The 26,974-nt window shown below is 38.8% G+C and overlaps 1 protein-coding gene across 1 annotated transcript; it reads right to left on the reverse strand.

Moving 5' to 3' along the window:
* Positions 1–877: 877 nt before the first annotated feature.
* On the reverse strand, positions 878–26,524 carry LOC5573295 (xanthine dehydrogenase/oxidase). The gene is made up of 8 exons (XM_001654461.2): positions 26,345–26,524; positions 25,577–25,749; positions 4,410–4,941; positions 4,025–4,351; positions 3,716–3,966; positions 3,188–3,652; positions 1,762–3,120; positions 878–1,698 (listed from the first exon to the last, which is right to left on the reverse strand). The coding sequence occupies exons 1-8, from the start codon at positions 26,382–26,384 to the stop codon at positions 1,039–1,041; spliced, it is 3,807 nt and encodes a 1,268-aa protein (XP_001654511.2). The 5' UTR covers positions 26,385–26,524; the 3' UTR covers positions 878–1,038.
* Between the last annotated feature and the right edge of the window lie 450 nt (positions 26,525–26,974).

Here is a 26,974-nt window from a genome sequence, read left to right on the forward strand (position 1 = left end):
CGGAGTGTTTGTAAATATAGTGTGCATTAAAATCATGTTCTTTGTCTCGATCTCTCCCTTCGATATCGAGATGTGACTGTAATTCTTGATACCCTCAAGTGGTCTTCTACGAAATTGGAAAAATGTTGTACGTAGCTCGTTGCAAAACTCGATTTTTACAGCACTCGTCGTAATTATCCTACTCGGAAAGCCTCGTAGGATATATTTACGAGTAGTGCTGTAAAAATCATCATTCTGCAACTTGTTCCGTAAACTACTATTACACCGTCTTCAGTCAAAGGCTACACAGACTGAAAATGACTTACATTACAACGGACACACGGAACAATCAGTGGACCAATGAAGAATTTTTCGTTTGACGAAAAGTTTCCTCCGACAGGGGCGGAAATCGAACCTAAACTTCGTAGCACTATATGTACGCCTAAATCACAGACGTGGCTAATCACACGGCTAAGAATCCGTATTTGTTTTAATAAAGAATAAAAATAAATTGTGTGGCGCGTAACAAATCTCAAACTCCATCTCCTCCCAGAAACACTTACGTAATTAACGGACGACTCCCCTAAGTTACGGCACTCCATACACAAGTAACGAAACTGAAAGCTCTTTCAGTAAACGAAATAAAGCTTTGCACATTTTCGGACATTGAAGGAGTCTTCTAAAATGGCACTGTAGATGAATGATGACTTTTGTTTTACTGTTCCTATTTCCAACAGGACAGTTTGATCAATTGCAGGATTATAGTTATTTTAACACCAGTCTCTCAAAATACAATAATTTTGGCGTACAATAATTCAACTAATAGCATAAATTACTATTATGTTATGCATAGTTAATAATTATAAGGAATTTCACCAGAAATGCTCAAAAATAGTAGTTATTTTTAGTTTATTATTTATTTATACATAATATATGTGATATACTGTTGGTACATAAATGTGGGTATATGATCAAGATATAAAATATTTTATATTTAATTACCCATCTCATAATACTATGTTCATTCCTGTAAAATTATAAATGTTATCTCAATCCAATTTAATTTAGAGTGAAATGTTCAACCGAGTTGCCAGCTAACTTATAGATTTGATCTGGCGTCGATGGTGCGCCAACCGAGACCCACTCGGATGGCAATCCGGCATCCTTACGGGCAGCCAACAAAGCACGTCTCAATGCAAAAATTATTGAAATGGTCATGTTCATTGCCGGCTCTCCGGTTGCTTTCGAACGCAAAACTCCAGTAGCATTCGTACTGTTCTGCAGGAAACGAACTCGGAAATCAACAGGAATGTCTTTAGCGCCCGGAGGTTTGTAGGTCCAGGTACGGTTTGTCAGAAGAGCTCCATTTTCTGGATCAAATACCAGTGCCTCGGTTAGATAGTACCCCAGTCCCATTATGAACGCTCCTTCGATTTGTCCCACGTCAATTCCTGGACTCAAGCTTTCACCGACATCTTCGAGAATATCCACACGGCGCAGCTGCACATTTCCGGTAAGAATGTCCACCTCGACTTCCGAGCAGCTCAATCCCCAGATAATGTATGGAGTTAAATCCGAAGCTTTGTACATGTATGTTGCGGAAAGGTCAACGCTCTTATGGTGGCACTTCTCAACCAATGTTTCCCAGGAATCGTCCTTATTTTCTTCGCGAACTGGCTTCATTCGCTCCAAAATGATTTCGCAAGCACGTTTAGCAGCCTGTTGAGGGAAATTGTGTGACATTATTTTAATAAAAAGTGCAATTTGGAATTGTATACTTACATAAGATACCGTTTCAGTAGTCATACTACCACCAGTGCAAATCGCATTGGGTGCAGTAAGGTTGTTTGTGGGCTTGACGATAACTTTGTCCATAGGAATGTTAAGAATATGAGCAACAACTTGGGCAACTTTAGTGTTCATGCCTTGTCCCATTTCGATACCACCGTGGGAGACAGCAACTGTTCCATCGTCATGATAAATGGTGACAATGGCTGACAGTGATCCAAAGTAGCCCAAAGGATATCTCATTGGAACGATGGCTATTCCACGCTTTCGCCAACGATTCTCTTCGTTGAACTGTTCAATTTGCTTCATTCTGGTATCGTACTCAACATCCGCACGGAATTCTGGCATCAATTCAATCATTTTGATACCTTCCGGCATGTTAGCAAGGCGAACCTCCAGGGGATCCTTTCCAGTAGCAAAAGCGATATGTTCCATGATGGTTTCAATCATAGCAATTCCTTCAGTTGTACCTGGAGCACGACACCATGTATTGCTGGCACAGTCCGTACGAACACCTTTGGCGACTGTCTTGAAGACGCTTTTGTCATAGCAATTACTGAAAAATTCTCCTGCATGGCCCATTGATTCGTTGAATGTGGATCCAAAATCATGCACGTATTCGTTGTACAACTTTACAATCTTTCCATTCTTGTCAACGTCTACCTCGTAGTCAGAGACAACTGGATAACGTTTACCAATGGCCTCCATGTTAGCCTCCAAGGTCATAACCAACCTAACCGGTCTTTTGGTCAAATGAGCCGCAAGGGCACAAGCGCAAGCAACCATAGTCGCACGAGTTCCCTTACCACCATAACCACCACCAAGTCTACGAACGTACAAATTAAGACTATTCTGAGGTACTTTCAACATTCTAGCAATTGCCATCTGGGTCAAGTCAACCCATTGCGTTGAAGAGTACACGTCCATGCCGTCCTCGATGGGGATACAGACGCACGTTTGTGTTTCCATATAGTAGTGATACTGTCCGCCGATTTCAAAATGTCCCTTGACTTTCAGATCCCCTTCGGAAGCTTTGTCGTAGTTGTCCCCGTGAGTGCTGTAGCCCATTTCTTTGATGCGCTCATTGGCCTTCGCTTTCAGTACATCCTGAACTGTAGGGTAGATATCCTTCTTTTCTGGCTTGCTGTACGTAACTTTGACGGCTTTAACAGCTCGATTCACAAGAGCAAAGGTTTCCGCGACGACCATACCGATCGGTTGCCCATGGTATTCGACTTTACCAGCACTGAAAATCGGTTCTACTTCGTCGCCCATGAATCCTGCGAAATACATGAAGTTGTTAACGCCAGGAATGTCTTTCGCTGAAAAGAATGCCACCACGCCAGGAATTTTCTGGAAAAGGGGGAAAGTGTTTCTTGTGATTAGATTGCTGATTGATGGTTATTATCTAATTAATTACCAGAGCTTCCGAAGCATCAATATTCAGAATTTGGGCATGTGGTTCGGTTCCCAGCACATATGCCGCGTATAACTCATTAGGAAGTGCCGGTAAGTCGTTGGCGTATTTAGCTTCGCCAGATGTTTGCGCAAGGCCTTCTATCTTGGGAATGTTCTTCGTCAGAGGATAGTTTTCCTTAATCGTATCGAAACGTTGTGAAGCAGTAGAAACTGGGCGTTCAAGAACCGTTCCACCAGATTTGAACGATGGTTTGATAGGAGTTTCGGTTCCATCAGTGGCGATATTCAGAATAAACTTGTAGAACAGAGATATTGCTAGATTTTTGCGATACTCTGGAGATGCATCCGGTAGAACCCAATCTGGTTGAAGCTCGTTCGAGAGCGTTTTCAGAGCCTCTTGGACGACCGCGTTCTCAAACAGATTTTTTCCAACAAGGTAGTTTTCGGTTGAAGTGGCGTGGGTGAACTAATTGTAAAAAAGAATAAAAATTTAGTATTCGTACAATATCAGATGTTAGTAAGCTCGTACGCTGGGATTGATACCACCAAAGCAAATGGATGCAGCTTCCACTTTGGTTTTGTTCTCATTGAATTTCAGCAAGAAAGCGGCGTTAACGTAAGCATGTGCATTTTGGGCTCGTGGCATGATCTTGAAGGAACGGAAAACATAGAACTTGGGATCCAACGGAGGAACAATGATGTTCAAAACTAACTTTTTCTTCATATCCAGATTGACGAATTGCGAAGGTGTAACAACGCTAGTCTTTCCGCCGGATTCCACTAGAATATAGAAGATTTGGTTAAAAATTGCATAATCCCACCCTTACTTGTTACATACTAATAGTTAAAGTAGATCCAACAGCTTCCAGAATAAGGTACAAATCAGAGGGAAACTCTTTGTGCTGGTTCTTGATGCTCAAATTTCCAGCAATCGTTCCGGTATTACGCACTGGAACGTTGGCAATCAAATCAATGTGTTTGACAAGCTCATTGCAGTATCCAAAGCTCGAATTTTTACTCGCTGCGTTGGTCAGGATGCTCATCAGTTCCGTCAGTGACACGTTAGCTCCAATTATCAAGTTGTTACCAAGAGAATTTGATCGTAGCTCCTCGATGGAGCTAACATCGACGAATACCTGAAGTTTGTCACATCGACGGTAGACTCCTGCAAATACGTTATGCTATAAGATTCATTTATTCGAAGGTTATTATCATTCACTTACCATGAGCAGTATTTCCAGCGACTAGCATGTACGGTTTTGATCCAATCTTTTCAAAAATAGCGAAGACATCACTTACGTTGTACACTTTGTGCCATTCTTTGTCTTCAGCGAAAGTCATATGTACACCCTTTCTGTCGGACACTTTTCCCGCAGCAGAACATTTTCCTGAACAAGGAGATCCAGTTTTTGGACACATCTTGCTCAGATCCTCGATGTCCATACAGATCTCTTTCAGTCTAGGTTCCGCATCATAGGCCAGTGATTTGAATGCATCGAGAATGGGTCGATAACCGGTACAACGGCACATGTTACCTCCAAAGGCATTTTCAACTTCGGCCATCGAAACCTGACCCTTGTTGGATTCCAACAGACTGTACATGTTCATGACCATTCCCGGCGAACAATATCCGCATTGGGTCCCATTGAAGTGTGCCAACACCTTTTGGGTGACGTGGTAGCCATCATGCTTGTCTCCAATACCTTCCACGGTAACGATGTCCAGTCCATGGCAGGAAAACACCGGGAACAAGCACTAAAATGGAATAGAATTATTTTTTACTGCCATAATATGGATGTTTTAAAAATATCAGTTCAAAAGAAAGATGAGCATAGTAAAAATTCAGAAGCTTAAATATTTTTTTGAGATGAATGGTAGTAGTCCAAAACCATGATATCAGACTCTCGGGTGAGCTATGGTGAACCTTATTATCCACCTATCCCAGATAGCCATAGAGGTAAACCCTCAGCTATTCAGCAAGACCAAGCTGAGGGTCGTGGGTCTGAATCCCGGTAGAGGATCTTTTCGTGATGGAAATTTTATCTTATTCCCAGGGCATAGAGGATCATCGTACCTGCCACGAGATATACACATGCAAAAATGGTTAATCAGCAGAGGACGCTCTCAGTTAATAACTCTTTTTTTTTTCCTTCTAAGCAATGGGGGGATAATCTGCTCAACAGACTCCGGACCGTGGTCCGGGAGTGTGGGGTTGGGGACCATTTACTACGTACAAGCAGTAAACAGGACTACACCCCCGACCCACTAAACCATTTCCATTGCCGCCAAACCCTTCGTCTCTCCGGGACCACCAAGAAGGCATTGCTTCGGAGAGGGGCTATTGCACATCGCATCCTCCAGGTTAGCTGCGTAGCCATGCAGCAACGAACATCGATGACACGCTTAGGGGGGTCCATCAAGGTAGCATGATGGCGCATTGCCAGCTTCCCGGGTGGTCCTCACCTCCCGTTGTCCGCTGAAAGCGGGCAGGATCGACCACTAAGCCCGCGCCCAGCTGCACCGCAGGTATCAAGAACTGATACTGTGGGCTTCGCAATTTGACCTACTGAAGGCTCAGGCCCTATCAGCTAGCACCAGCTGGGATTGCTGACGAAGGGGCCTCCACCTGCCCCGAACAACCAGAGGCTCGTATCCACCCAGTAGGCCGACGCCACGACAGCAGCGCTACCAGGATGTTCTCCCCGCGGCCACTTAATCGCTGTAAGGGTCGATTTCGACCGTAGGGCACCGGTATGACCTACGTAGCCGACTGCGAACCCTTGGACCACCTGTTGATTAGCGTCTGCGCTAGTCACTCCTCGAGTCCACACGCCACCTTCTTTGGAGTTCCGAGACGATGTGGGTGATAGCCGATGAAACGGCATTCCAGCCAAACTCGTCTGCACACATCCTCTGGACCAAATTGTCCGGAGTCGTGTCCCGACCGCATGTGGCAAACATGCGGTCACGCATTGTGCGGAAACGCGGGCACACGAACAAAACGTGTTCCGCCGTTTCCTCTAAACCTGCACAAACTGGACATTCGGGAGAACCCGCATGACCGAAGCGGTGTAGATACTGTCTAAAGCATCCATGGCCCGAAAGGACCTCAGTTAATAACTCTGGAAGTACTCATAAGAACACTTACCTGAGAAGCAGGCTCTGTCCGAGTTGGAACAAAAAGAAATAAAAAGAAAACCATGTTTACCTGTGAACACTAACTTTGACCAAATACGTTCCTGTTCTGATATTGTTAAGTTTTTTTTTTTTTTTTTTTTTTTTTTTTTTTTTTTTTTTTTTTTTTTTTTTTTTTTTTTTTTTTTTTTTTTTTTAAATTCCTTTATTAGTATCATTCCAAACATTACATTCATTTCTTATATCTAGGTGTTCTGTGTTATTTGACAACACTATCATCCTAATTTGGTAAAACAAATTTAAGATTTTATTAACATTTTGTTAACAACATATTACATTTCATTTGCCGTAGCAGTTCAGTTTTTTACAGGTGAGTTGATTTCACCTGCTTATAAGAGTAAAAAAAAACGTTTTTAATATACTTAACCTAACTTAACCTAAACATATAACGCATTAATCGTGGCAATAGAAGATTGTAACGATTTTTGCCTGAAATTATTAATGATTGTATTTGACATTTGTTCCAATGTTTCAACATTGGATATTCTATGTAACTCATTGGTACTATACCAGGGAGGAAGCCTCAGAATCATTTTCAAAATTTTATTTTGAATTCTCTGCAGAGCTCTCTTCCTGGTATTACAACAGCTAGTCCATATTGGTACAGCATACAACATGGCTGGCCTGAAAATTTGTTTGAATATCAACAGCTTGTTCTTAAGACAAAGTTTTGATTTTCTATTAATAAGGGGATAGAGACATTTTCCATATTTATTACATTTGGCTTGAATGCCCTCAATGTGATTTTTGAAAGTTAAATTCTTATCTAGCATGAGCCCTAGATACTTAACTTCATCTGACCAATTTATTGGAACCCCTCTCATCGTGACAACATGTCTACTTGAAGGTTTCAAATAAAGAGCTTTTGGTTTATGTGGGAATATTATTAGTTGAGTTTTGGAAGCATTAGGAGAAATCTTCCATTTTTGTAAGTATGAAGAAAAAATATCCAAACTTTTTTGCAATCGACTACAGATGACACGCAGGCTTCGTCCTTTGGCGGAGAGGCCTGTGTCATCCGCAAACAAAGATTTTTGACATCCCTGAGGTAGCTCAGGTAAGTCAGATGTGAAAATATTGTATAATATTGGTCCCAAAATGCTGCCTTGAGGAACACCAGCTCTTACAGGAAGTCTTTCAGATCTGGAGTTCTGATAATTAACCTGAAGTGTACGATTTGACAGATAACTTTGAATTATTCTAACAATGTATGTTGGAAAATTAAAGTTTTTTAATTTTACAATCAAACCTTCATGCCAAACACTGTCGAATGCTTTTTCTATGTCTAGAAGAGCAAGACCAGTAGAATAGCCTTCAGATTTGTTGGAACGGATCAAATTTGTTACACGTAAAAGTTGATGAGTGGTCGAATGTCCATGGCGGAATCCGAACTGTTCATTGGCAAAAATTGAATTTTCGTTGATGTGGGCCATCATTCTGTTCAAAATAACCTTTTCAAAAAGTTTACTGATGGAGGAAAGCAAACTGATTGGACGATAGCTAGAAGCTTCTGCAGGATTTTTGTCTGGTTTTAAAATTGGATCAACCTTAGCATTTTTCCATTTGTCAGGAAAATATGCTAATTGAAAACATTTGTTAAATATATCAACTAAAAATGATAAGCTACTTTCTGGAAGTTTCTTGATGAGGATGTAGAAAATTCCATCATCGCCAGGAGCTTTCATGTTTTTGAATTTTTTAATAATAGTTCTCACTTCTTCCAAATCAGTCTCCCAGGCATTTTCGAAAACGTTCTCTTGATTGAGAATATTTTCGAACTCCTGAGTAACTTCATTTTCAATTGGACTAGTAAGTCTTAAATTTAAATTGTGCGCACTTTCAAACTGCATAGCAAGTTTAGGGGCCCAGATAGCCGTAGCGGTAAACGCGCAGCTATTCAGCAAGACCAAGCTGAGGGTCGTGGGTTCGAATCCCACCGGTCGAGGATCTTTTCGGGTTGAAAATTTTCTCGACTTCCAAGGGCATAGAGTATCTTCGTACCTGCCACACGATATACGCATGCAAAAATGGTCATTGGCATAGTAAGCTCTCAGTCAATAACTGTGGAAGTGCTCATAAGAACACTAAGCTGAGAAGCAGGCTCTGTCCCAGAGGGGACGTAACGCCAGAAAAGAAGAAGAAGAAGCAAGTTTTTGAGCTTTTTCGCAATTAGTTAGTAATAATTTGTTTTCCCCTTTCAATGCCGGTATTGGCTTCTGAGGTTTTTTCAAGATTTTCGATAATTTCCAAAGGGGCTTAGAGCCAGGGTCCAATTGAGAAATTTTATTTTCAAAATTTTTGTTTCTTAATTGAGCAAAACGTTTCTTGATTTCTTTCTGCAAATCCTGCCATATAATTTTCAAAGCAGGATCGCGAGTGCGTTGAAATTGCCTTCTCCTCACGTTTTTAAGACGGATCAAGAGTTTAAGATCATCGTCTATAATCACGGATTCAAATTTTACTTCACATTTTGGAATTGCAATGCTCCGGGCTTCAACAATGGAATTTGTTAAAGTTTCAAGAGCATTGTCAATATCAAGTTTAGTTTCTAAAGAAATGTTAACATCAAGATTGGAGTCAACATACGTTTTATATATATTCCAGTCGGCTCGTAAATAATTGAAAGTGGAGCTGATAGGATTGAGAATCGCTTCATGCGATATTTGAAATGTAACAGGGACATGATCAGAATCAAAATCAGCATGAGTAGTCAGTTGGCTACAAAGATGACTAGAGTCGGTTAAGACCAAATCAATCGTAGATGGATTTCTAGAAGAGGAAAAACATGTGGGGCTATCAGGGTATTGAATTGAGAAATATCCTGAAGAGCACTCATCAAATAAAATTCTGCCGTTGGAATTACTTTGAGAATTATTCCATGACCGATGTTTGGCATTAAAGTCACCAATGACAAAAAATTTTGACTAATTGCGAGTCAATTTACGCAAGTCAGTTTGGAGCAAATTAACTTGCTGTCCAGAGCATTGAAAAGGCAAATAGGCAGCTATGAAAGTATATTTACCAAACTGTGTTTCAACAGAAACACCTAAAGTTTCAAAAACTTTAGTTTCAAATGATGAAAACAGTTGATGTTTTATACGCCTATGAATGATGATTGCAACTCCCCCACAAGCCCCATCAAGTCGATCATTACGATAAACAAAAATGTTAGGATCTCTTTTGAGTTTAGATCCAGGTTTTAAATACGTTTCGGTAATAACTGCTATATGCACGTTATTAACCGTAAGAAAATTGAACAGCTCGTCCTCTTTACCATTCAGAGAACGAGCATTCCAATTTAAAATATTTAAATTATTATTTGGATCCATTAGAAAAACGTAATCCAATAACAATTTGATTTGTAAAGTTTACACCTACTTGGACTGCTTCAGTCATAGTGGTGGCTTTGAACATTGCATCAATCATTAGATTCAATTGTTCAGTTAGAAAATTAAAATCAGAGGCAGACATGTCATGTGATTTCCCATTGGAATTTCCGGTAGACGAAGAAGCGGAGTTACCTGTGGCGGTAGGGTTTTTTCCATTTGATTTGAAACAAGTAGAATGGGTACCCATGGATCGAACAGGGGAGGAGTTCGAATTTCCTGCTACGATATCGGCAAAGGATTTACCGTGGGTAGATACATTCGAAATAGAAAGATTCGAACGGCTACCCGACGGATTAAAATTAGTTTGTGAATGAGCATGATTATGATCTTCCTGATGGGTATGATTCATGATCAAGCGATTGTTAACTGAAAAATGAGCATTGTTCGATACTCTACCAGGCAAATTCCGGAAACGACCGTTATCGTAACGGATATTATCTTTCATCTGCCTGGCACGAGCCTCAATGACCTTTTTGCGTGAAGGACAATTCCAAAAATTGGACTTATGGTTAGCCCCGCAATTACAACATATGAATTTGGTGGTATCTTCCTTCACTGGACAGACGTCTTTGGCGTGAGAAGAACCTCCGCAAATCATGCATTTAGCATCCATGCGACAATTTTTTGTACCATGACCCCACTTTTGGCACCGACGGCACTGAGTGGGGTTCTGGTAATTTCCTCCAGGTTTCTGGAAATGTTCCCATGTCACACGGACATCAAACAAAAGTTTTGCTTTTTCTAAAGCTTTAATATTATTTAGTTCTTTTTTGTTAAAGTGAACTAAATAAAATTCTTGAGAAAGCCCTTTCCGAACAATGCCAGATTGGGTTCTCTTTTTCATAATGATTACTTGGACTGGGGAAAATCCAAGCAAATCATTTATTCCATTTTTGATCTCTTCAGGTGATTTATAGTCACTTGAGAGACCTTTCAAGACAACTTTGAACAAACGTTCAGTTTTGTCGTCATAAGTAAAAAAATTGTGCTTCTTCTCTTCAAGATGTCTGAGAAGAAGTTCACGATCTTTAAGAGTTTCCGGCAAAACGCGACAGTCTCCTTTCTTTGCGATTTGGAAGGAAACCTTGATTCCCCTAATGGAGTTCAAGATCTCCTGCCTAAATCCCGCAAATTCGGAACAACTGACCACGATAGGCGGCACTCTTTGCTTCCTCACTTGAATCAAAGAGCCTGGGCTAGAGGCTGCTTCGATTTGGTGTTCGGAAAATTTGTCTAGAGCATCGAACTGATTGCTCATTTCGATACAATTATTCATTTCACCCTTGGAAGAAAGTTCGCATTCCGGGGAAGCGTCCTTTCTTCCATTCTTGCCACGTGTCGTGACAGTTTTAAAACCCACTTTTTTGGAAGGAAGTAGTGAATTCAGAGATTCACCCTTCCTTTTGTTTGTTGTTGATACCATGTTTAATTAATAAACGAAAGAAGACGTGACCTTCGAAAGGTTTTTTCCCAAGACGGTGTCCAAGAAGGATTACCACCGCTAGCTTTCGCCAACGGGTCCAACGAAAAATCGAAGGCACGGGTCCAAACAAGGATCGTAAAGGGATCAATAGTAGAAAAAATAGTACTGTTTTAGTAGCACTGAAAAGTACCGTTTTTAATTTTAGCACTGAAAAGTACTGTTTTTGTAGCACTGAAAAGTACTGTTTTATTGCTTTAGGTAGTTTTTAAGAAAACTTCCAAGAGCAGAGAGAATTCATGTACGCACAGCACGAAGGTACGATGCGCACTGATATTGTTAAGTGAAAACGGGGTAAAATGTGCCTCTTAACCATCGGGCTGTCGCGCTGTTGTACTTTGTACAACAGTAGTGCAATTAAAAGATATTGCTGTTTGCGTTTGACGTGAAAATCCAGCCCAACTGAGCTTCAAATGAGGTAACACAAAGTAGCCAAAGGATACTTAGCAACCATGATGCATATCACCGCCAACCTAGAAAAGAAAATCAAATTTTGACTTCGCCTTTCTTGTTAAAAATCCTACCGCGTTTGGTGTTCCCGCATTTGATATTTGCATTTCAAACGCACACAGCAATATCTATCTACACTAAACCAAAATGTATTCCTCAAGAATCTTCCTAAAAACTTGACAGTTGTTGTTTACAGTACGATGGTTTATAATGCGGTAAAATCAACAAATGTACATAGCAGTCGCATAATTATGATCCTACTAAATACGGTTCGAGTAGACCAAAACATGAAAACGGTGTCGGTATAACTCAAAACCCAGATAATTTCGAAACTTGGGGTCTTCAGTAAATTTGACGCTAGGTGGCACTAGTGGACATGAAACTGTTACTTTTGTTTTGCCGATATCTCAGGAGCTTGTCCATTTAGAAAAATGGCGTCTTCGGCAAAGTTGTTCAGTAACTCAAGGACTATGATTGTTGATTCAAAATTTAAAATAGTTGTTCAGGAGGTCAAGTGCTATCATTATTTGAGCCTAGAAACTCAAGATTTTGCCACCTGGTGGCGCTAGTAAGCATGAAACTTTTGTTTTGCGGATATTTCAGAATCCTGACCATTTAGACAGTTTAGAAAGTTGTTCAGTACCTCAAGGGCTATTATTATTTTAACCTATCTCAAATTTCATGGCCTCAATAAAGCTACTGAACAACTCTGCCGAAGACGCCATATTTCTAAGTGGTCGTGCTCCTGAGATATTGACAAAACATCAGTTTCATGCTCACTGTCGTAACCTGGGGGCAAGATTTAGAATCAAATAGCTCTTTCAACAATACCCCTTGGCTGATTAAACAACTTTGCCGAAGACACCATCCTTCCAAGTAGTCAGGCTCCTGAGATATCTATAAGTGCTGCCTGGTGGCAAAAATTTGAATCTCTTGAGCTACTGAACAACTTTGATGAAGACGCCACCTTTCTAAGTGGTCAAGCTTCTGAGATATTTGCAAAACAAAACTTTCATGCACACTAGCGCCGCCAAATGGCAGAATTCCGTATCTAAATTACCACCGCACAGTGGTCCAGTTTTAAAAATTCATAACAGAAATTGCGCATTCTCAAAATTTTATTATTTTCAGCAATAGGGTAATGACACAAGCGCATGGAAGAATGGTAGTCGGAGAACTGTCAAAACGTATGGAAAATAATGATAATCGTAAATTGCTTGCAATAAGGAAACTGGATCAAAAAAATAGTGATTAGAAATCAAGTGTAAAGTGAATACATAACTTTTTGTGTTTAGTTCATCTTCCGTGGTGCTTTCTTTGCTCAGGGATTTCGTTTTTACTACCATTGAAAAAGAGCCATCTATTACCTTTTCTTTTCAGTTTTGAATATCGCCCTATTACAAGTGTTTTGGAACATGATTTAGGGTTGAAGACTCTATTTAGGGCATAGACACATTTTTTTGTTTCTCGTAGAGCAAAATTCTAACAAAAACGCTGTTTTTCATACATTTTTTTGAATCCCCACTTTTTCAAACAACTATCGTTTGGGCAAACTTAGGCAAGATAAAGTTTCTTCAATCGATTCCTTAGTCTTAGCTGGGAGTGTCGGAGACCAATTTGTACGGAATAATGCGGCTCTTTTTGAATTATTTGATGTAGGTAGTCAGTATTAATCTAATAAAGTTAACGACTCTTGAATATAAATTTGCACCCCAGGAAGCTGAATTTATATAAAAATAAGTTATCGACCAGAAAAAATATTCTGAAATCCAAATTTGCACGAGTTTTGGTGAAAATGAATTAGTTGAGTTTTGATGCAAAAAAAAAGGTTTTGGACATGATCGTCCGAATATGTAGAAACATAATTTCCTTTTTAAATTCTCGTACGTGTTCTCAACTATCTGATTTAGTAGATAAATGATTGACTTTCTTTTTCAACTAAAAACTAAGATTGGAGATTGAGGTTTTGCCTGATTTGTGGATTTCTAGTCCTCTGTGCACCGCTTGGGTGGGCTTCGTAGCCGTGCGGTTAGCAGCGTCAATCGTTTAGGCGTATTGTGCTACGGAGAAAACTTTATGTCAAATGAAAAATTCTTCACTGGTCCATTTGTCGAAAACGGGGTTTCTATATTTAATTTAGATCGCGAGGTATTTCATGTTGGATATAAAAAACCAAGGGTGTTGTACAAAGTACAACGCGCGATTACTCGCACTACAAATATTCACGCGACAACCGAAAGGTTACGTAAAAACTCACTTTTAACTATGAATTTAGTCGAATATGTGATTCTAATTGGGTTTACAGGGAAATCACATTAACGAGCTCACAATTACTAGAAATAGTCCTTGGATTGAGGCAATACTTAAAAAATAAAATTAATAAGAAATGTAACCACAGTCAAAAATGTCCAATAGGGGGTAAAACGCGTCATCCCAGTTCCATATGTTTTTTTTGTTGCAAAACCCAGCTGTTTTTAAAAAAGAAGATTCAGTATAGACGAATTCCATCCAAAATGAGTCGAAAATATTAAAAATGGTGCTCGATAATCTTCGATTCGGATCACATTTTACACATGTGTCCAGTATGGTAGAATAAGTGTTTTCCAATGATAAATCGATATTTTTGACTCAAGATTAACTTTTGGAAATGGTTTATGAGTTTATCATCATAGAATATTGATAGGAAACAGTTGCAGCGGAAAAAAGTTTATGATGGAGAATTTTTTAATAAAAAAGTTATTCTAAGAACAACTTTTGGTCGATTATTGAAATTTTGATATTTTTGTCAAAATAAATACCTCATTACCCGTGGTAAAGGTGGACATATTATGGGTGAAATTATGAAAAAATCCACGTGCTTGGCTGTGATTTGAACCTAGGACTCTTGTATGCTAGACGAGTGCTTTACCAACTAAGCTACCGAGCCACTTGGTGACCCAATAACTGAGTTGGTTACAAGTTTAGAAATCAAATCCCCACAGACCACGCAGACTCCTTTCATAACCCACACCCATCCATCTCATGTTACTACATACGCGTGAAGAGCGAGTGAGATTTGTTTAGTGTTAAAACTGTTTTCCTGGTCATTTGTGGGATCAATCAAATGCAGGAGACATGGTTATTCAATTCAATCGTTTATTAGAAGGTTAAGATGGTGATGAGTTTTTCTTAAAACTCCTTGAAATAGTGGCAACATTATAGCCGATTCTAAAAATTATCTGTGACTTGAAATTTGCCTACCTCCAGGGGCACAGAAGCACAGAACCCTTGTCACCTGACCCAGTGATCCACTGCAATAACTCCGGCCACAGGAATATTCCCGAGATCTTTTGACCACTTTTAGAAATTAGATATATGTACGAGTGTACTGGCAAAAAATAATTGAAATCCGTTAAGAGCCAGTTCGCGAGAGCCGCAACCCCTTCTTGTATTGATGTTCTCCGATCAGGCTGAAATTTTCAGGGATTATTCTACTATATAAAAGATGATGTTTTGCAAAATTTTAGATTTTTATATTAGGGGGAAGTGGGACAAAATGACCCCCAATGATTTCATGTCACTAAACATGCAAAATCACAAAAAACTGATATAACTATAGTAAAAGTGCACGGATTTTGTTGAAATTTGGCATGAATACTCTACGTTATATGAACTTTGAGATTGGCATGGTATATGGATTTTGAAAGCACTTCAAATCGAGAAAAATGAGTTTTTCATAAAAAATTTAGTGATTTTCAAATCGATTTTTTTCTTACCAACCGAACTAGGTCAAAAAACTAAATATGACGTTTTGTAGGGTAACTCATGGCCTTTCATTTGAGGTGCATTCCAGATATGCCGTTTCAAAAATTTTCGAAAAAAATTTTTTTTTCGGGGTAGTGTTTGAACTTGAGCCATTTTGCGAGTACCGCAACCGCCTTGTCTAGAGAGGTTGTATTGATGTTCCCTGATCGAGCTGAAATTTACAGGAGTTGTTTTCCTATATAAAAGAATATATTCTGCAAAATTTCAGATTTTTATATTAGGGAGAAGTGGTACAAAATAACCACTAATGATTTAATATATAAAAACATTCAAAATCAATTAAAGTGCTATAATAGCGATAGTAAAAATAAAAGAATTTGCATGAAATTTGGCATGTTTAATTAACGTTATATGAACATGGTATTTGGATTAGAAAAATGTTTCAAATTGATAAAAAAAATCTGTTTTATTTTTTTTTAATTAGTTTTTTTTTTTCAAATCGACTTATATTTTTGTCAACCGAATTAGTTTAAACAAATAAATATGAAGTTTTGTAGGGAAACTCAGGAACTTTGTGTATTATTATGTTACAATCACTACTACTGCGACGATTGCCTCCATCTAAGCGCCCCTCAAACGCATGGGGGAAATGTCAAGTGGGGGAATGAGAATTGAAAAAAATACCTACTCATTGTTGATTGATCGATGTGAATGCAAAATCGTTTATTAAGTGAATTATAATTTATATATTATTACTTTATGCTTATTAAAACTGAATAATTACAGATAGCGACCTGAATTACCCTATATTGAATTTAAAAATTTGAATTTGTTTGCCTAGTAAGAGACCAAATGTAAGTAATAAAAATATGCTATACGATTATCTCCAACCAATAAATTTATACCTTTGAGCTGATCTCATCGGGGACATTGATGAGTTTGTTGAACAGACCTCCGAAAGGCCAATACGTCGTAATAACTACAAAAACAGCCATTTTTTCATTCAATATAGTTGTATAAATGTTGTCAATTTAGCATTTTATTGGTAAATATTATCAGAGTGTCCGGATATTGGTACCGTCTGAATTTTGATTTACCACGGTACACCGCGAATGAAAGCCCTTGAGTTGTCCTACAAAACTTCAACCTAGTTCGGTTGACCAAAAATAAGTCGATTTGAAAAAAAAACTAGTTTTACAAACAGGTTTTTCCTCGATTTGAAACATTTTTTCATCCAAAATGATCATTCATATAACGTAAAGTAAACATGCCAAATTTCATACAAATTCGTGCATTTTTACTACCGCTATTCTTCTTCTTCTTTCTGGCGTTACGTCCCGACTGGGACAAAACCTGCTTCTCAGCTTAGTGTTCTCATGAGCACTTCCACAGTTATTAACTGAGAGCTTTCTATGCCGATTGACCATTTTTGCATATGTATATCATGTGGCAGGTACGAAGATACTCTATGCCCTGGGATGTCGAGAGAATTTCCAACCCGAAAAGATCCTCGACCGGTGGGATTCGAACCCACGACCCTCAGCTTGGTCTTGCTGAATAGCTGCGCGTTTACCGCTACGGCTATCTGGGCCCCTACTATCGCTATTATAGCAGTTTAATTAATTTTGTATTTTTTTATATATTAAATCATTAGTGGTTATTTTGTACCACTTCTCCCTAATATAAAAATCTGTAATTTTGCGAAATATCTTCTTTTATATAGGAAAACATTTCCTGTAAATTTCAGCTCGATCGGAGAACATTAATACAACCTCTCTAGACAAGGCGGTTGCGGTACTCGCAAAATGGCTCAAGTTCAAACACTACACAGAAAAAAATTTTTTTTTCGAAAATTTTTAAAACGGCATATCTAGATTACACCTCAAATGAAAGCTCATGAGTTACCCTACAAAACGTCATATTTAGTTTTTTGACCTAGTTCGGTTGGTAAGAAAAAAATCGATTTGAAAATCACTAAATTTTTTATGAAAAACTCATTTTTCTCGATTTGAAGTACTTTTAAAATCCATATACCATGCCAACCTCAAAGTTCATATAACGTAGAGTATTCATGCCTAATTTCAACATAATCCGTGCACTTTTACTATAGTTATATCAGTTTTTGTGATTTTGCATGTTTAGTGACATGAAATCATTGGGGGTCATTTTGTCCCACTTCCCCCTAATATAAAAATCTAATATTTTGCAAAACATCATCTTTTATATAGAAGAACAATCCCTAAAAATTTCAGCCTGATCGGAGAACATCAATACAACTTCCCTTGGAAAGGGGGTTGCGGTTCTCGCGAACTGGCTCTTAAGTATTCGCTGATCGGTGAGAGTTTAAGTTTTTTTTTCCTTCACTCAGGCCTATACCGGTTAATGCAGAAAAGAATTATGTAAATACCGTTTTGATTCTTATTACGGACACTTGAGGTCGCAGTGAAGTACAGTTCATCAAACAACATAAAAAAAATAAATCATGCTGTATGATTTCTCCGCATTATCGAGCCTTCAAGACACTTAGCTTTTGAATGTTGAGTGGAGACTTTGATTCCGCAACATGAATAATTTTAAATCAATAGAAATGTGTGGACTATTCTCGATTCTTATTCCGGACGGTTCTTTACTTTTGCCTCATATTCCGGACACAATAATCCGAACTCCGGATAGCTCATGAAAATCATAAATAGAAAAGGTGAATTATCAATTGAAATCTTCAATTCACTTTAGAAAAGAGACGTCTAAGGCAGTTGGACTATAAATTTTCAAAGATAATTATGGAAAATGCTCATTGAAACGAGCCTTGTAAGTGAGATTTTTTGAACTGCAAAAATTGATACATTTCTTGTGGAATGTTTCCCATACAAAGAGGAATGTCCGGAATTTGAAGATGTCCGTAATATAAATCAAAATGGTAAAATAATAGGCCAATTCCAACGCATTTTTTTTTGATAAAAAAAAAACAAAAGCCTTAAAATTTCCCTAAAAGTTGTTGTTAGAAAAACATTTTTATTATTTAATTTGTCCGTAACATATGTTTCCTACCAAGATTCTTCGGTGAAAATTTTAAAAATAATACCGGGGGTTTTGTGTAATTTAACATTTATTATGATAAAAATAAAATATTTTTCAGTGTTTTTTTGTAGTCTAAACGGTTCACTATAACTTTTTCATAGAACATCTTCTCTAAAATTAACAGTTTCGGAATTAGAATTTCTCAAATTAATTGCATGCAAAATCTCATAGGCTATTTTCGAAAGTTATTCTTGAGTTAAAACTATCAATATAGATAAATTATACACTTATTCTACCATACCAAAAATCCATTTGAGATATAATTTTGTTTAGTTGTTTGAATAAATTTAGATTAAATCGATTTTTTTACATGCTTGCAGTGCCCATACGAAATTTTACGTCTCGCTTATATGCCTGAATACACTACTTTACTAAATTGCCAAACTTTTAAAAATCAAAAGTATCGTGAAATTTCATGGAAATTGTGTTTTGCAGCAAATTATGCAAATTTCTCACCATACAAGGTGAGAAACTTGCATAGGGGAACTATCGGTAAAATGATCAGGGGGGGTCGTAAAATGAACAAGTTTGTGTTTTACGGTAATTATGCTATGAATCTATGCAAAATATAGCACCATCCTCAATCCTCGTACTAAGGAACTATTTTGACAACTATATAGTGCGATTTAGAAGTATTAAAAGCTGGAAAAGTAAACAAAATCAAAGTACGCCTCTCCGGTTTCTCATATAATGTAAATTTTCACTCGTAGAATTTAAGGTTTTTATGACTCAAATCACATGCGTAGCACATCAAATCTTTAAAGTATTTATGATAAGTAGACGGAAATTCAAAGTACTTTTATCTTCAAATTTCTTAGAACAAATGATTTGAATTAGTTGATTTTTTGGGGGTAATATAAACGCCATGGCAGGGAGTAGTGTTTGATCCTTTGCTCGCGTTGCTTGCTCCTGCGGGGGCGGGTGATGTGAGCAGGATCAATCGTGTTGCGCGTCGCTCGCGCGGCATGAAAAAATAGTGGCGTGATTCGCGGATAGGGTCAGTAGTGTTTGATCCTTTGCTCGCGTTGCTTGCTCCTGCGGGGGCGGGTGATGTGAGCATGATCAATCGTGTTGCGCGTCGCTCGCGCGGCATGAAAAAATAGTGGCGTGATTCGCGGATAGGGTCAGTAGTGTTTGATCTACTGCTCGCGTTGCTTGCTCCTGCGGGGGCGGGTGATGTGAGCAGGATCAATCGTGTTGCGCGTCGCTCGCGCGGCATGAATAAATAGTGGCGTGATTCGCGGATAGGGTCAGTAGTGTTTGATCCTTTGCTCGCGTTGCTTGCTCCTGCGGGGGCGGGTGATGTGAGCATGATCAATCGTGTTGCGCGTCGCTCGCGTGGCATGAATAAATAGTGGCGTGATTCGCGGATAGGGTCAGTAGTGTTTGATCTACTGCTCGCGTTGCTTGCTTCTGCGGGGGCGGGTGATGTGAGCAGGATCAATCGTGTTGCGCGTCGCTCGCGCGGCACGATTAAATAGTGGCGTGTTTCGCGGATAGGGTCAGTAGTGTTTGATCCTTTGCTCGCGTTGCTTGCTCCTGCGGGGGCGGGTGATGTGAGCAGGATCAATCGTGTTGCGCGTCGCTCGCGCGGCATGAATAAATAGTGGCGTGATTCGCGGATAGGGTCAGTAGTGTTTGATCCTTTGCTCGCGTTGCTTGCTCCTGCGGGGGCGGGTGATGTGAGCATGATCAATCGTGTTGCGCGTCGCTCGCGCGGCATGAAAAAATAGTGGCGTGATTCGCGGATAGGGTCAGTAATGTTTGATCTACTGCTCGCGTTGCTTGCTCCTGCGGGGGCGGGTGATGTGAGCAGGATCAATCGTGTTGCGCGTCGCTCGCGCGGCATGAATAAATAGTGGCGTGATTCGCGGATAGGGTCAGTAGTGTTTGATCCTTTGCTCGCGTTGCTTGCTCCTGCGGGGGCGGGTGATGTGAGCAGGATCAATCGTGTTGCGCGTCGCTCGCGCGGCATGAATAAATAGTGGCGTGATTCGCGGATAGGGTCAGTAGTGTTTGATCTACTGCTCGCGTTGCTTGCTCCTGCGGGGGCGGGTGATGTGAGCAGGATCAATCGTGTTGCGCGTCGCTCGCGCGGCATGAATAAACAGTGGCGTTAAACGGGTTAGGCGTGAATGTATCATGGATCGCATCACCAATCGCTGGTGACTCCCAGATCTTTACCTTATCCCACTAACCCAATATCCTTTCCATGACAACTGTGGAGATGCAGAAGATTCTTCGGTCTCTAGTAACAACGGTTGTCTAGCTAACATTCCTTCCCTTCCCCGATGACCGTAAGGACGTGGCCGGCGCCGTTATTGACTTTTAAAATTTGAGCTCTCGATTTGTGCACATTGAAGAATGGTTAGCTAATCCCAAGCCCCATTCATTGATTCCCTGTGCAACTTCGATTGCTCTAGTCAATCACGGAGTAGCAACTACGAATTGTACGGTCATATATGCTCATGCTCATGCTCGTAATATAAACGCCATGGCAGGGCGAATACTACCGGATTTTATTTCAGATGCCGAGAAATTTCCGGAGAAAATAGAAGGACAGACATGGACAGCCATCCAAATGGTCGCGGCTAAACGTTCCATTGATTCCGGAATGTCTGTGAGATATGCATTGATCATGTACCAGATGCCGAGAATCATGCCGCAACCCGTTCAATTTAAATGGTGTTCATTTTACCCCCACTACATATTCATTTTACCCCCAGTATATGATCATTTTACTCCCATTGTGTGTTCATTTTACCCCCAAGTATATGTTCATATTAACCCCGTTATATGTTCATTTTACCCACATGTTTGGAAAATTACAATAATGTTGATAAACTTCTATTTCCATCACAATATTTCAACTTGTTACATTGCATAAACATCCTTCTTCAATTCTGAGCAATTGAAAAGAATCTGCAGCTTCATAAGCAAGAAAACATGAAAATTGCTTAGGGTGTTCATTTTACCCCCAGTTCCCCTACAAGTTCACTGAAATCGATGCATTTTCAAAAATCTCAAAAACTAGACGTGCTGTGATGTTTTTGAAAACGGCAATGAACTGAGTAACCCCAAATTAAATGAATATGTAAGTGTAAACCTTTAATATATTTTTTTTGTAATTTTGTTGTATATCGGCCTACTTTTCATTGATAAAATGAACAACTAAACCTTTCCACCAACAAAAACAAAACTGAAAAGTGCTACTTTTCTGCACTGTTTCAAAACGGTGCTGAAAACTAGTGCTTTTCAACTCTGTTTTGGGAGTTGTCAAATGATTATTTGAGTGCTACCATCGAATTGCTTTAGCTTTCATAATGGCTGAATAAACTAGTGTCGACTGACGTGAGAGATTCTGAATGAAAATAGGATCGATGCTTCTAGAAATAATTCAATTGGTTGTGCTACTTTTCCCCGAATGTCGATTCTTCGAACGCCTCGACATATTTGGCAACATGTGTTTAGTCGATAGTGATCAAACATCTCTTTTTGTAAAATTAATTAACTCATTACGCGTGGTAAAGATGGACAAATTATGGGTGAAATTATGAAAAAAATCCACGTGCTCGGCTGGGATCCCAGATTGTTTTCATAATTTCACCCATAATTTGTCCATCTTTACCACGCGTAATGAGTTAATTAATTTAATAACCATGCGGATTGGACTACCGAACAGCTCAATGTAAGCGTCAATTTATCTTTTTTGTGATTGCTTACCCCTTCTAATTCACTAACCTGCTACTGAAGGTCACTAGTGCCAATTCTTATTCCTTATTGAACTGCATCACATTTCACATCACGGGTCATTCGGGGAAATGGCTTCGACAATTTTCGTAATTGCAAAATGTATTCTATGCAACTCTTTGCAAATCCTGATTTTTTCAACACTCGTCGTATTGTCCAACATGGTTTGCATGTTTCGTTTTGAACAAATCTTTATTTGGCAACTTGTTGCACAAACAACCTTTTTGGAATTTCTCATCGTAATAGGTTTGATGAAAAACGCCAATCTGTCATGAAAAGGCCTATTTACCTGCATTGAACTATACATTGTGGTAATAGTAATTACGCAAATGAAATCTGTTGCGTTATGAATATTACTCAACGTTTTTCCATTACGCAACTATTTTGAGTTATGTAATAAATCATTATACATCAATTTTTAAAAATTGCAGAATAATAGGGAAAGCATCCCGATATGATTTTGATACTGATTTTAAGAAATTGCAATAAATGCTGTACGAAACTCGTTGCAGAACTTGATTTTTACAGTACTCATCTTCTCATCCATTGGATCATTGAAAGTAGTTTTAGCAAGTGCTCATCGCATCAAAACAAAGGCGCCACAGTATATGAAATTTAACAGAGTCTATGAATGAAGAGTTGCGCGAAGAGTGAAACCAAATCTACCTATCGAACTGTCAAACCGTCTACCTATCGAGCAGCCCAGCAAAACAGATAGGGGCTGTTTTCGAAGACGAAGAAGAGCAGGCATTCAAAGAAGTCTCTTCGCGCAACACTGTGTATATAAACTCTGGGATTTAATAGTGATCCTTTATAGAGAGATAAGCGGAAGTAAAATGGAATGATTTGGCAACAGACCAGCAGTGCTGACTTTGCTGGGATCGTTTTCTGCGAACGGTCGTGTTTTGTTTTGCTCCACGCTATTTTTCGTGCTCTCGTTTCCGCGATATTGCCGGTGAATTGGGTCCTAAAATTTTTAATGAAATCTTGTTTTTATTTAATAACACGAAAAAGCATGTTACTGTTACTACTTTAGTAATTTTTCCCGCTCAAATAATGGCTATATCATGTTTAAACTTTAATTTAAAAATTTGGTCCATTAATGAACCTTGACACTTTTGATCATGTTTGACGTTCGCTTAGTCGACAAAAACACCACAGGGGTTTTAGATCGACCACTGGGGTTGTTCCTTTCTGACATTTCGTAAGGGACACGGAAAACAAAATACACCCAAAATTTGAGTTTAAGCCAAAGGATGTGACAAAATCTAAAAAAAATGTTTTCTGGGCTTAAACCAACGGAAAACATTAGAAAATTGAGTAAACATGTGTTTTTGGCCTAAACTTAAGCGTTTGGCACTAAAATTGGGACAGGGCTTTAGGACCCTATTGGCTGGTGCTACGGGTGCTACGCCATCCGGATTTTAATTCGGAAGTGAAAATTGGAAAAACGTTGATATTCAACAATGAATAAACTTTCCAGACGCGTTCAGTGTGATATTCTTTGGCTAGTTCTAATTTTGATGAGATTTGTTCGCCCACGTGATTTTTTTTCCTTGAGGTTGCGCTTGTTTTCCGACGCTACTAAGACACCTGGACGAATGGTTCCGAGAGTATAAGAAAAATGTTTTTGTGAATATGCTAAGTGGTTACGTTATATAAAAGATTTTAAAGTAAGAATTAGAATTCATGCTGATAAAACATGCACGCAATGTGGTCTAGCAATGACAAATGGTATGCGTCACATGGAGAAGCAATTGGATGCCACCCAGATGAGAAGAATAAGAAGAAGGAAATCGATTGATGATTGGATTAGATAACAACGCCGCCTTGGATGGATTTTGGTGAGATTGTTCTGATAACATATTTATTTGTACCTAAACATTAAATACGCGCCAGTTTCAAAGTAAACAGCTTTGAAACAGGAATCCATCCATTTGAAAACGGTAATACACACATGCGGCGCTTGTTGTTAGTGAAAGTGAGTTCTGAATGGACGTGTCTCTCCAGCCATTATGAAATGGGTCACCGGATCTGCAATAGAGCTATCACCTTCTAACTCCCGGACTAAAGCTTTTTGTAAAAATGTATTACAATTTTTCAGAATTTTTTTTCCGTAATACCACTGCCGGACAGTGGGGGTTAGATGGATCACACAAACAGACCAGCAGTGCTGACTTTGCTCGAAGTCGAGAATAATATTGTAACACGGACATGACTTCCTTTGCTAAAAAGTGTATTTTGTTTCGTTATAGATCTTTCAGCCACATATCCAAACTAATAAACAGCCGAAAAAATTAACAACTAAAAATCGCATAGACAAAAATTTATTCAATAATTTTGCCTCATGCAAAATTTTCTTTTACCGAAATAATTTCGAGCGGTTTACATTACTCCTCAAGAAAAGTTCAAAACAAACATAACGCATGTTTATTTAGCTCACACTTTGACAGCTCTCGCTGCACTTTGACAGAAATGTCAGCTTCCGCGAATCTCTCTTATAAAGGATTACTAGGACTTAACATTGTGACAGCATTGCTGTTCTTTCAAACACACAAGGCTACGGTGGCGCTATCTGTGTTTTCCACAGCGGCCGTTTTGGTTATTTTAATGATCCATTATCCAACTCGGCAAGTCTCATTGGATAAATGTACGACTGGGGCTGTAAATATCATCATTCTGCAACTTGTTGTGTAAACTACTATTAGGGTCCATTCGCAAATTTCATAACGCTAAAGGGGGTGGGTGGGTGTCCTTATTATGTTACGGCTCATACAAAATTTATAAAATATTCGTGTGTTACGAGGGGGTGGGTGTTGAAAATGGCCATTTTTGGCGTTATGAAATTTGTGAATAAACCCTTAGCAGTTAGTAATACATATTGTAGTTTATAATAAAACTTTTTTGAAAACATGTGGTGGAATCATCATTCATAGTCTTAAAAATCAACATCAAATCGGTACCCTAAAACCAAAGTTTTTGAAACTTTGGGTTATCCTGCTAAAACACCGCCCGGTAACTTTAATTTTAAGCATGTTATTTGATTTTTGAAATTCGCTTTAAAGTCACTAAAAAAAATGGCTTTAATGATAAAAACTGTTCGTCAAACAATACTCAAAGCAATTTCAACGGCAGGATTTTATTTAACGAGTTATATTCAGAATATTTTTGAATTCAATACCCGGATAGCCCTACTTGTTTTTTTTTTCTTTTAGAAGCCCTTCTACGATTGACTATGTCTTAATTGTAGTGAACATGAAATAAAATTTGTCATTTTAACGTGACTTAGCGCAGTGGAACATACCGAGTTCACAGCCCACGAAGACTTCTCCTTGGTGACTGGATGGATTCCGTTAACGTTGACGATACAGGCACCACATCCTCCTTCCAAGCACATAAACTTCGTGCCACTGAGATGGGCATGATTCCGGATGAAGGTGTTCAGCGACGTATCAACAGGTACAGTCTTGGGATCGACTAGAATTGTTTGAAGAGTAGAGTATTATTAGAAACAAGCGTAAATAATGAATCACACACACTTGTGTTTTGTCCAGTCACGTTGCTAGTGCCAACAAATATAGACAGTAATACTGCCGGTGGTGCTTTTTGTATTGTTTTGATTACGTTACACTTACTTTTTATCGCTAATTATCTATTTGTTTGATAGTTTTTCTAAGACATTACACTAAGCATGCTCACATGGCCACATAAGATAAGATAGCTAATTATTCAATCTGTCTTCATTTGTGGACGCATTTTACAATAGAAGCTATTTTTTAACACATGTGAGGCATGCAACCAATATAGTTAACGAGTTACAAGTTAACAATTTAGGTCAGTATAGAAAAACGCGTGAAAACTAGCCGGTTTCATCAATTTTGTGCTTGTCACCACGCATGTTACCGTTGAGCTGAAGTAGAACGATAAAAGCAGCTAATTGATTTTTGGATCTAAAATTCGTTATAACAATTTATTTTACACTTAATCTTTTGGACTTCTGAAACACTACTCTAGAAGACTTTATTTTCACTCATCTCCACAACTAGGTATTGCACAACGTGAAGCAACTTACCTGAGAAGGTCTTCCCATTTATGGTGAAAATGACTTCCATTTTTCTGCAAGTGTGTCCTATTATCTTTGATTGGGGACGATAAGATTGCTCAAATATTTCGCCCACTTGACAGCCAGGTACTGTGAAATGCCTAATGTTCTCACTACGACTTATCGTGAGCGAGTGCGAGAATTCTAGCGAGTAGCTGCTAATTTAACGGCCAAAAATACGCGCCAATCTAGGTTTGATTATTTACTACGCGCGACTAAATTGAAACCTCCTGGGCAATAGAGGAATAAATTGACCTAACGGTATTGCGTTTATTTCTTGTAGAATTCTTATAAAACGACGAATTTATAATGCTGTGGCAATGATGCATCTCACAATCATTTTGAAAAAAGAATTTATGAAACTTACATTTCGGAGAATTTCTGGCGTAAATAAAACGAAATCAGTACTACTGAAATGAAAATTAAGTTTATGGACTTACATCACCTCTCATGCACACGCTTTATTTGCTAGTATAGTACTGTCCACTAAAATTACACAAGTACTAGGGTAAAACATCTTATTATGGTGGATCTGAATTGGTAATTAGACTTTATAAAACTGTGTCATGTACCATGGATGAAACGATTGAGTTACTTTTC

Source organism: Aedes aegypti, chromosome 2 (genome assembly GCF_002204515.2).
Source record: "Aedes aegypti strain LVP_AGWG chromosome 2, AaegL5.0 Primary Assembly, whole genome shotgun sequence".
NCBI classification, from domain to species: Eukaryota; Metazoa; Arthropoda; class Insecta; order Diptera; family Culicidae; genus Aedes; species Aedes aegypti.

Coding starts and splice junctions, on each gene's coding strand:
- LOC5573295 (XM_001654461.2), bottom strand. CDS start 26,384: ATGGAAGTCATTTTCACCATAAATGGGAAGACCTTCTCAG. Junction 4,352..4,409: donor CGCTGGAAATACTGCTCATG/GTAAGTGAATGA, acceptor ACGTATTTGCAG/GAGTCTACCGTCGATGTGAC. Junction 1,699..1,761: donor CTACTGAAACGGTATCTTAT/GTAAGTATACAA, acceptor TTCCCTCAACAG/GCTGCTAAACGTGCTTGCGA.